The sequence below is a fragment of the Dendroctonus ponderosae genome, unplaced genomic scaffold (assembly GCF_020466585.1).
Source record: "Dendroctonus ponderosae isolate FM_Combo_2020 unplaced genomic scaffold, Dpon_F_20191213v2 Dpon_F_20191213_2, whole genome shotgun sequence".
NCBI classification, from domain to species: domain Eukaryota; kingdom Metazoa; phylum Arthropoda; class Insecta; order Coleoptera; family Curculionidae; genus Dendroctonus; species Dendroctonus ponderosae.
Window position 1 is genome coordinate 7852644 of NW_026018165.1, and position 11539 is coordinate 7864182.

The 11539-nt window shown below is 32.7% G+C and overlaps 2 protein-coding genes across 5 annotated transcripts in view; one reads left to right on the forward strand and one right to left on the reverse strand.

The window, feature by feature from the left end:
- Positions 1–2015: 2015 nt before the first annotated feature.
- LOC109537843 (monocarboxylate transporter 13) lies at positions 2016–8764 on the reverse strand. Of its 4 annotated transcripts, XR_002171976.2 has the most exons (9): positions 8599–8764; positions 4357–5396; positions 4081–4303; positions 3524–3679; positions 3242–3463; positions 2962–3183; positions 2839–2907; positions 2622–2777; positions 2200–2567 (listed from the first exon to the last, which is right to left on the reverse strand). XR_002171976.2 is itself a non-coding variant. In XM_019904762.2 (8 exons), the coding sequence occupies exons 2-8, from the start codon at positions 5121–5123 to the stop codon at positions 2299–2301; spliced, it is 2145 nt and encodes a 714-aa protein (XP_019760321.1). In that variant the 5' UTR covers positions 5124–5396; positions 8599–8761; the 3' UTR covers positions 2016–2298. The 4 variants fall into 4 exon arrangements, 3 of the variants coding, with proteins under 3 accessions (XP_019760321.1, XP_019760323.1, XP_019760322.1); XM_019904762.2 differs by having other exon boundaries at positions 2016–2567; positions 2622–2907; positions 8599–8761; XM_019904764.2 differs by lacking the exon at positions 8599–8764 and adding an exon at positions 8346–8370 and having other exon boundaries at positions 2016–2567; positions 2622–2907.
- A 1878-nt stretch (positions 8765–10642) lies between these two features.
- LOC109537805 overlaps positions 10643–11539 on the forward strand; it is a 5403-nt gene continuing 4506 nt past the window's right edge. Inside the window, exon 1 of the mRNA XM_019904697.2 lies at positions 10643–10876. Within this exon, the coding sequence (XP_019760256.2) occupies positions 10798–10876 (79 nt within the window). The 5' untranslated portion in view covers positions 10643–10797. The remainder of the gene's footprint in view (positions 10877–11539) is intronic.

Sequence of the window (11539 nt, forward strand, 5' to 3'; positions counted from 1 at the left end):
TTTTTCAGTTCTGTTTAAGAAAAAGAAAAGAGCGCCGTTTGACTGATAAAAAGAGTTGATGTTTTTAACCTCATAATAAATGAATAAATCTGATTTTCTGAACAAATATTTCACAGACTAAAAGGAGATATTGCTCTCATCTGCTAAAAAATGTTGCATTATTATTAATCAATAATAAAGCAACATTTTCCGCTAACCTTAAAGACTATAATAAATACACAGAGTTGAAGTGCTTTATTTGTATAAATTTTTCTTTGTCTTTGGATTTTTTGTACTTTTGTATGTTTTACTGTTTGTTACTGTATTCATGCATTTATAATTCGGTGATTGCATCTCTTTGCCAACCGTTCGACTAACTTTTTATATTCTGTACTTAAATACTATAGATATTAACAACCCATTCCAAAGTTGATCGAAATATTTGGCAATCAAGATGAATTCATAATTATTTACTTGTTGCAATTTAATGCCAACCGTTTTAGATCATATTTAATATTTTCCTCTTTAGGTTCTTCTTACTAGGACATCATTTGCCAGTTCCAAAGGTTTACGAAATTAGTCGTAATAAAATCTTGATTAGTTAGATATTGACCCTTCAAATAACATACCAAATTGTTTTATTTTGTACATTTTCCGAAACCTTACTACACTGCGTTATTACTGCCAGCTTCCATATCGCTGCTGAATCTGACATAACATCTTCCGTATTTTCTAAGTGGGTAAAACAAGTATCTCGTATAAGTATCAAGTTTCAAGTCGGTCGCGCACACATGGCTATGGAAATTTCCATCGCTTCATAAACAAGGCAACGGTATTTTACCAAAAAATCTTACTTATCTGCAAACGAAGGATGAATGTTACGTTTCTTCAATGATCAATTTATAAGCGGTAAATTTTTAAACGGATTCACATCAAACAGTTAAACGAAAGGTTTCTATGCACTCTCACTTAACAAGGCACTTTAATTAATGTTAGTTAATGGGGCACCTCACGCGTTTAAAAAATCCTCACTAATTTTCTTTCCTCCCGGAAGTTTTATTAGATTTTTTATTTGTTAATTAACAAAGTTTTTCCTTGGGAGTTTTTGTTCGCAGAAAAATAAAGAAATGGAAATTTTGAGCAAGACCAAAGCATCATGCTGCCTAATATTTTTTGCCCTTTTTTTGGTCGATATTGTTTGCTAAGTTTTCCAAATGAAAATTTGCTTTAACTCAGTCAGTTGAAAAATGGGCTAATTTCGAAATGTTTCCTGCAAAATTCGATCGGCTTATTGGAGGACTTTATGAGAAAAGTGACCACCAACGTTTTTGTTTGCATATAATGGGGCTTTTTTGGAAACTACGTTTTCTTCCAAACCATTCAAAAGGTGCGCTTAAAGAAATCTCCACTATATAACAATTAACCATCCAGACTTTGTATTTGCCACTCGAATTCTTCTTTTGGTACAATTTTCATTAATTTTCGGCGAAATTGATTGATGACGTAAAAACTTTTTGAAAATTCAGCTGATCAAAAATGTTCTCATTTTATTTTTTTTATTGAAATTGTTAGATACTTTTATTTAATTCGTTCGATCCTAAAGTTATTGGAAATTTACGTCCTTTGAAATAAGTTATTGATTCGGTACGCTGGTCGTCAAAATGTTGATTTTATTAATGATCTGTATGTAAACATATTTTCTTAGGACTTTTCTATGTCGCTTTTTTCCTCCACAGCGTAAGGTAAATTTTGTTGCAACTTGCGACTTTGCCTAGTAGCTAACCCACAAAAAAACAAACAAAAACACCACAAAAGCAATTAAATAAAATTAAAAAACCATTCAATCTCCGTATCCAATCGAATGTTTGTTTTTTGTTTAAGTAATATTAAAATCTGAGTTTTAGTACTTACACTGTGTTTTTGCACTTTGTTTAAAGTCGATACTGACAAAAAAATCAATTACTTACATTATTCATTTCATATAATTTTTGTTTCGTTCTCACACATCAACTGTTTGTTTAAATCAAAGATCAATACGTTGTTCATCATTTATTTAGAACAGAAATCTATCAGTTATTCACTAGGTGTAAATGCAGCATTAAAATGTGAAACTAAATGTGTATTTTGATTCTCTAAGTTTCCTCAAATAAATGCAGAAAAATATTTTCCTGCTTATTTTTTTCTTTACCCGTTTTTATCTACTGACTTTACTTTCTCCTATTGTGTATTAAGCAGTTACGTTTTATTTAAAACTGTGCGTATACATCGGTGCCTTAAACAAAACTCAGTAAATCTGAACTAATCATCTAAATTTTGAATTTATTTATCCCCGCGTAGATAGCTCTGAAAGCCCATTGCTGTTAGATAGAACATGCCTATAAAAGCCAACATCATCGCAAGAAATAGTAACACCAAAGGCACATAATGGCTCTGAGGATCATCTACTTCTTTCTCCACTGATCCTCGGCCAAACATTTTTCTGTTCCTAATGTATGGAATAATAGCAACAAAAATGCCAGACAGGATTATCCATATTGCTGCTTGGTAGAAGGTTTGCTCCCAACTTTGTGTTATATCATACAACAATCCTAGAAGAAACAATCTATGTTTTTTCGCATTTTCTTAAATAAACTTTAGCCTACCGGCATAAGGGGGACCAACGAGAGTTCCAATCCCTTGACAAAGTAACTGTAATCCATAGGCGATGGTAAATCGGTCTAGAGGCACCAGCTCCATAACAATGCCGGGAGTGAAAGTAAAATGACTGGCCAAGGAAAGGCCGAAAAGAGAGGACGAAACTTGGAGCATAAAGTAGTTTTTGATAAATAACATTTGTCCAGCTACAGATAAGCCACATACCACTAGGCAGATGGCGCATGTTTTCGTGATGTTCATCCATGGTCTGTCCCCAGCCCAGCCCAACACAATCTAAGAAAACAATCAATCGCATTAAAAATACAATAAAGCTAACACAAAACTTACCATGCCCAAAGTGTTGGATATGCCAATATTTGAAATAGTAAACGACGCTTGCTCGGTGGTGTATTCAAAATTGGTCATCAATGTTACCAAATAAAAATAAGGCACTATGAACCAAGTGAAGAGGATGATGGTGGATAATGAAAGTAAACAGAAATGCAGCTCTAGAAATAAGGAAAAATCGAACATGCCTTTAACAAGATCGACTAGCTCAGAGTACCAGACCTGCAACGAGATAAATTTTCATGTACAAAAAACGATTTGCAAATTAACTTTTCCGTACTTCTTTGCTATCTTTTCTTGGCAAGGACACCATAGATACCCTATAGATATTGGGACAGCTTGAAGCTTTGAATCTGTATTTACTAGTATTGAACAAAGCCCCTCTGTGAGCCAAAGAATGAGTGTCCAATTTTAGATTCTTAAAATAGCTTTCGTGGTAGGATTTGGTATGCCCTATTGGTGTCTCGTGGGCTTCTTCAGGTTTATGCTTAGTCCAGTGGGCCTAAAATTTCAATTGTTTTAGCTATCGCAGCCCCGGAGGAGGCAATAATTTCACACTTACTTTCTGTATAGACGGGGCTCTGACAAGGTCGCCTTGGTTATGGCTAGGTGTGTCCTCTGATTTCTTTTTAGGCACAACCAAACTGGAGTAGTGATGCAAAATGACGTCTAGAGCATTCTTATTTGTGGTGAGCAGCTGTAGTACCTCAACTGGAACCTGTTAATTATAGATTTTTTAGTGTTTGCTTCCATCATAAGGAAGAGCGACACACTATTTTCCAAACTTAAAGAATCAATCAATTGATGTGTTTTGAAGTAGGTACTACTGTTTTAAATAGCATCACAATACAAAGAGGATTAAAGATTGAGAAGTAGTGCCCATAATCAAATTATTAAATGGCAAATAGAAAGTTACCTACTTTTTAAATGCCCAAGAGGTGGGTGACTGAAACTAGGACTTGTGCCTACAACATTTTTCCCAACAATGAATTGAGTGATGAAATTAAGATTTTCCTAGTTTTATGCATTTGTGAGACCCGATGCATTGTTTAAACTTCTACCTACGTCATATGGATATCCTCAGTATTAAATAAAGCTGTTTTGCGTACTGAAACTTACCGTTTCATGCTTTTTAATAAAAGTTGGAAGATTTACAGCTGAAAAGTAATTTTTCAAAGTATCTTTATCTCGGCCGTCAAGCGACTCTTCTAAATCGTTCAAGAGCAACTTCACGTCTTTTTCACTAGTGAGAAAAGCCTTTAGCTCTTCCAAGTTGATTGAATTTTCCAGACTATCTTTGCTTGACTTTGTAGACTTGGATAGTTTGGATTTTGCCTCGAGCCTTAAACAGGCCTATTGTATTGATGAAGGTAAAAACAAGTAACTCAAACTTACCTATCCTGCTCAATAATCCAATCAGGATCCCTCATCAAAGTTCCACATACACACATGTTCAAGAAACATCCTCCCAAAATAAGCGTGGTTCCTCTCCATCCAAATTCCATAATCAAGTAAGTCGTTAGAGGGGAAAATATGAAGGTGCCGATACCAATTCCGGAAGATCCGATACCCACAGCCAAGGTTCTTCTTTTCTCGAACCAGAAAGCCACAGAAACAACTACAGTTACGTAGATAAGGCCAAGCCCTAAACCGGCTAACATGCCAAAGGTCAAATACATGAGATTCAAAGAGTAGCATTTGGAGCTTAAAATGAAACCTGACGCGGAAATTATGCCTCCTACTATAGTCATTGATCTGCAACCGAATTTGTCTACCAAGGCGCTCATTATTGGGCCTGATAAAAGAGGTACTGCCATGAAAAGACTGCCAATCCATGAAGTGGCGCTGTTTGAGGCTTCAAACTCCTTGAGGAATTCTACGTATAAAAGACCGAAGGAGAACGTTACCCCATCTGCTATCATACAAAGGAGGAATGTGGCAAATACTACCACCCAGCCCCATCCTCCATCTGGTATCTTTGAATCTGGCTTGCCTTCTTCCGCTCTTGCCTCAGGTGTTGCTTGCAGTTTTGATTCTAAGCTGCACATGAACTGATTTTCTTCAGATTTTGGTGCTAGTGAATCTGTGGATGGGGCCACTATAGGCAAACGAATCAAAGGAGCTTCAACACTCCAACGGTTAGCGTTGTTTGCAGTTGTCATTATTGCTGACTTCTTTGTCTGCTGAAGTTTTACGTCGACATTCAGTAGTAAGAGGTGAAGCTAAAAATGTGCATCCAACGTTTTGACCAACCCTGTAGGCTTAATCTGGGATTCCGACTTAATTTCTTATTTGGTGTGACGCAAAAGATCTCTCTTATTTTTTTCCCTTTCATACGGACTGTGTAGGGTCACTATGAGCAAAGATGATCTTTATTGAAGTTCTCTGGATTTTTACACACAATAGCGGATTGGAAGGTGCATTATACAGGAAAGCTAAAAAAAAACATTCAAGTTTTAGTTCATTGACCAGTGAAATAAAAGTTGTCCTTAAATAGCTAGTGTTTAATTTAATGAATTTTGCCGAACATTTTAAAAATAAGATCAAATTTATAGAGAGTTTGTAATACATTTTAAATCTTAGCAAAAAGTAAGCTCTTGGAAAGTAGCAATGTAATGCCAGATTTGAAGCTAGAAATGGTTGTGTTGTGTAGAAAACTGTAAATATTTATTTTAATATTTAATAAAGAAGAAATTTTTCATACAATTATGCAAATAGACCTGATTGGGAAATAGGTAGTAAATTTCGGAATTTTAAAAGTCGCTTTTTAATTTTTGGCAATTATTCGCTCAATATTTTACTGTTGATATTGTTTTAATTTTATATCGCTTCGTGAGCTACATTTGAATCAACAAATTGATAAGATTGAATATTGATAAAAGCAACAAAGTTAATAAAGAAGAATCTCGACACATTCTCTCTCTTTCACACAGTTAATTGTTAATATTTTGATTAAAAGCTTAAATTATAGATTAACGCACAACAAATAAATTGCAATAAATATCTTATTTATATTTAAGCTTGATATTTTCGGCACAATGATTTCAAGTTTTTTAGTCTCTCTTCGCTAGCAGTTTCGGTTGCATCCAGATCGCATGTATACCTACTTTCTTCAGCTTTTAGGTTTGTTAATGATAATGTTGTTTTCGTGAAATGAATATTAACTGGCATTTCGGAAGCGCTTTACGATGTTTGAAGTGATATTTTACTATACATTCAATAGCTACTCTTGAATACATGTTTTTCAAATTCATCAGAGCATCTAAACTAAAGGGCATCAAATTGAACATCTAAATTAATTGGCAAAAAGGAAAATATTCATAGGTCAGATACTATCTTTGACTTCTCTTCAGTTGTTAATCACCTTGTTTATTAGGCGGGAGTTTAATTGATATTTAATGTAGATTTAATTAACAGAAGCAATCACATTTCAGTAATAATGCTTTAAAAATATTCCATTGAATTCTGATATATTTAGAATCAGGAGAAAGTTTTTTGCTTTTGAAGATGTTAAGGTTTGGATGTTTGAAAGTTTTGTGTACTATTCTTAAGAAAAATCGTTTATTTGTGAAATTTTTTAGTGTTTCCACTGTTCAAACATTGCAAAATGCAGCAATTTTATCCAGCTTCAGACTTATAAAATTTGAATGACCACTGTTGAAGTTTCGTTCAGAAAATTTGTTAATTTGTCTTCTTCTTCCCATTGAAGTGAACTATTAAAATCGGTCTTTCTTATTCTTGTATTTTCACCGGTACACTTTTCATAGAAACATTTACAAATTTAGTTCAAGACGGGATTTTTCAAAGGTCTGTATTAATAATCTTAGTAGCTGATTCTCAAATGTAGACGAAATTAATCCGAACGATCCGAACAATGCAATTGAAGGTTTATTTCTTTCTAAATTTAGTTTTAATGCTTATAATGCAATCAGTTCTGAAAAATTGCTACTATTCTGGGGGAGTTGGCGGGTGTAAATTAATTACTGTATTATTTATTGACTAAAAAACTGACGTAATATCTTTCAAAAGTTACTAATGCTCTACAATTTTAAACGAACGTTAAACTATCTAAGTTACATTGTTCAGATGTGAATTTTTTGAACCATGCGATATAGATATGAACCATAAGCGCGTGAGTGCATCCATGGGACACGGACACGCCTTCATATGTTGTAAAATTCCATTAAACAAATTGAAATTTTGCACGTTTATACCTTCCGACAATTCAGCTTTTAAAATATCGTATTGTATAAAAGATCATAGGGTTATTATATACCTATTTATAAAGCAGCATCTAATGCGATTATATATTTTTTCCGTTATGAACAATCGGAACTGCAAGTATTTAAGAAAACCCTATTTACCTAGTCGCAAATAGCGATACTAGAATTTGATACTTACACCAATTAAAAATATGTTGTTACCGACACTGATTAATTTAACAAAAATACGCGTCAGATAATTGCCATCAACCGCGTTTTAGTCAGTTCCCCATAGACTAAATTGAAAACATTGCATCAGACAATTTTATATATGAGACGGCAAATTTACACATTTTATCATAAGCTCAGTGCTTAATTTACTGCATACGAGCAATACGAATTGTCTTTTTACTGTTACTTAATAATATTATTGCAAATCCGATAACCATTGAATTTTCTGCATAATCATTTCTTGGAATATTGTTAATTAAGTAACAGTTATATCGGAATTTACCACTTTGTAATTGAATTAAAACATTTTAGTATCAGTTATTAATATCAGTCATTGTAAACATTGGATTGTATTGTCCGGACCAATTTAATATTTTATAACTTCACTATAGGTTCACTCACCCTTAGAAAATCACATTTTTTAAATGCTGAAACCCTATCTGTTTGTTATAATTAACTTTTTCATATCTATAGAATTGGCATACGATAAATTGTTTCAATTTTGTCGAACATATAAAGTTACATTGGGAATAGTACTCTAATAAAATAAAATGGTTTTCAACATATTTTTAGTTCGTCAAAAAGCACGTACTTGCATTAAACAGGACGACCACAGGCAGTCAAATGTAATACGAAATATTTAAAAAAAATCAGAATTAATTGTTCCCTCACATAAAATTTTTTCAAATTTAAAACAGGAATTCAAAATAGAATGAAACGGAAGAATGAGACTCAAGCTTTCACTACTTGAGTTTATTAGTAGTTTCAAAGACTCAAATTAGTATATGAAAAAAAATGTTTTTCACAAATCTATAGCTATTACTCCAAGTGCTTATCAGCTCCAAAAATGTTTTTCAAAACATATACTTGTGTAAACAACCTTTAAAATAAATATAAATCAATTGAATCAAATACATTTTAACTAATACTAATTTAAATATTCAGTCTCACTTGAATCGATGCACAAACTAAATATAATGAAAATTAGAAAAGTCAGCTGTGGTTGAACAAGTTTTTCAATTTTCGCCAAATTTCTTCTCGCAAAAAAAACGCCCAATGTTTGTGCTAAAACTAATGATTGATGGAAAGCAGCATTTACTTGCTTGAGATCAACTGCTTAAATATGCTCGAAACCAGAGTCGATATGAATCGATACGACAGCAAATAAACTCAGATATAAAAATCTAGAAGTGTAGGTACTCACCTTTCTCGGTCGGTAAATAAAAGTAAACTATAATCACCTTAATAATTAGAATGTTCTGAGTGTCTAAAATTAGATCGGATCGGATCGTTTAGTAAACGACATGGAATTATCGAAAATGCCTGAAAAATGTGTTTCAAAAGTGGGGTCCCCTTGCTGCCTGAACTTAGATTTTACCTCGAATACAGTGGCTTGAAATCGTTTTCATCGGTGGACAAAAGATCAAAAGTCATTTTACTACTCTTAACAATGCATAAATCGAAAGAGATAGCCTTTCGAGGCCATTCCTTGAAACTAATGGGTTTTTAGGGTTTTTAGGCCGACGTTCGGTCCAATTTCTTCTTCATCAGAACAGTGTAAGCCAGACAAGGGATTATTTCTTGTCTCTGGTGTAAGCGTTCAAGCAAACCACTTCTGAAGATGCAAGCCACTCGTGCTTGCAAAACGTTTGCAAAATGTTTGCTGTTGTTGTTAAATGTTGTTAAAAATCTGGTATCCTAATTCAGTAAACTGACAAAATATATCAAGATGTTATTAACCTGCACAATGCAATTAATTAAAAAACAAATTAGGTTTGCAATAAAACGTTAGAGAAATTACTGAAAGCAACGTAGATACATAATATACTAAATTATCAAACTACTACGCAAACCAAATTCTACTGTTAAAACTCTCCTAATCGAATGTAAAAAAGCTTTTAAATAAAGATAACGCTGAAAGGCACCAACAATTTTTTAAAAATTCTGGATTTTAAGTACGAAAACTTATATTTTTAAACAATAACTATTTTCAGGCAGGTCAATGTGTTGAGTACTTTAGGTACTGTACTGCCAGTAGGTACTTGTCGTATGTCGTAATCGTTGACTTCTAATCTTTAAATTATTTTAGCATTTCCAAAGCTAAAAAAAGACTAAACTAACTCTTAAACGCATTTCATTAGCTTGAACTTTTCATCAGGCCATCGTTTTTGTTGTTTTCTTGCAGGATAGCGGAGTTTTGAATTTTATCATCCTTCGAAATAAAACTCCAGCATTATCATCTTAAGCGCAGTTTTTTTCAGGTTTTTCTAATCTTTCTAATAATTCTTTAATCTGACATTTGAAATAATTTTGGAGGTGTGGAAAATTTTTCTATTTTTATAGTTCTTTGTTATGACTGTTTTTCATAACTAAATAACTAATCAGCCAATCCGTGTTCCATGATAGCAATTCTAACAGCGTCTACTTCCAACTGTATAATAATTAAGTCTCCATTCATCAGGCAATCAAACGCTGTTGACAAATCCGAAAGCAGATCCCTTCAACATTGCTTCCTTTTTTCTTCTTGATCAGAAGAGGTTTACAAATATGAAATTTAACGCCATTGCAAATTTTTGAAAAACCGGGTGAAACGCTTCTTGGTTTTTTGAGGTTTTGCTATGTCCTATTTTACCTACAGGTTAATTAGTGCCGTTTTTGCATAATTAGTGTATGCTCGATTTTTTCAAATCTAATTAAATATATAAGTAGGTAAATTATGCTTTCAAAAGCGTTTATTAAAAACATTTAGGTAAATGTATTTACTACATTGAAAATTTTTCGAAATCGAGTTGAGAGATTTGTCTTCAATAACAATATTTCATGTAGCTTCTCATATTGCATTCTCAAAAATTTTTATTGTTGCCAAGAGCTTCATATCCATTTGTCGGTTCTTTTAATGTCGGCAAGAATATATTTTACACTGTATCGATTACTAAATTTTGGTTTCTAATGGAAAAATGTTTCAACTTTTTAAAATTAATGCAACTGTGTAGCACAGTATTATAATATAAGGCATAACAGGAAAAATAATACGTAGAGCTAATTTCTAACTTTATTCTAATTACAATTACAAAATCTATAAACAAAATGAAAAAATAACTTTCGATTCTAAACTATAAATTGAATTCTTAATGGGCTGCCGAAAAACGTCGAACGCATTTGAGTGCCCTCTATAGTTTAAAGCCAGCTAAAGTAAATGCATTATTTAAAAGAGATCAAAGGCCATACGAATGTCGATAAAATATTTCCCAACATTCTGAATATAATGTTGCTCAATTAGGGTGTAGTTATCTTTTTCTCATGCTTCGTAAATATACACCGAGTCATCATCACTTTTGAAGAAAATAATCTTCAATCACGTCTTTTTGGATTGTGCGTTGTGAATTCGTTCCGCAAAAGAATCATGTTGGATTTTTTAGTTACTTTAACGTTGTTTAACACGACTGTGCTGTTTATACCGGTTTTATGTATCAGTTATCTTGGTATGTATCATTTTTTATTTCTTCGTACTAAAGCTTAAGCGTCACCAACTTCATCGCAGCTTAAAAATAAAATGCTAAATATAAACTCTTGGATTATATAACTTGTCGCATTGAAAAAATGGACGACTTTTACTTTTTAAAGGCGTCTTTCCAATACTGTATTTATAATGTTCAACATTTCAGTTTGGCGAATTTGTGATATTTTAATTATTTTTTTTAGGTGCCAAGAAACTTTCTATTTGTATAATTTTTATCGGACTTCGTTTTTTGTTCCACTTTCAAAAGTTAGTTACAGATTAGCAATTGCATATTGAAAATGTTTCCTACAAATCAACTAATAAAATTTACGCAAATATGAGAAAATGTTTTGCAACGTAAAAGTTAGTACAGTAAGTTTAAGAAGAAAATGAGAAACACCAATGGCTATAATTTTTTTGAAAGAACGGCTGAAGAAAACGAAAAGTTTGTAGGTCTAGCACAATAACACAACATTAACAACTATAATCCTAAAAATTAAACGCTTATAAGTGTTATGTTATTCCGAATATTTCTACATAAAAAAAATGGTGTGCGTCTCGGGACGCTCGACAGAAGTGATAACTTCATATATTTATAGAAACCATAAAATATTGAACTTGTTTAACGCATGATGGCAATAATAAT

Bases quoted from the DNA above. Each gene is read 5' to 3' on its own strand.
- LOC109537843 (XM_019904762.2), bottom strand. From the start codon at position 5,123: ATGACAACTGCAAACAACGCTAACCGTTGGAGTGTTGAAGCTCCTTTG. The intron at 3,184-3,241 runs GTACGGAAAAGT...ATCTCGTTGCAG, and splicing joins CAAGAAAAGATAGCAAAGAA to GTCTGGTACTCTGAGCTAGT. The intron at 2,908-2,961 runs GTAAGTTTTGTG...TTGTTTTCTTAG, and splicing joins TATCCAACACTTTGGGCATG to ATTGTGTTGGGCTGGGCTGG.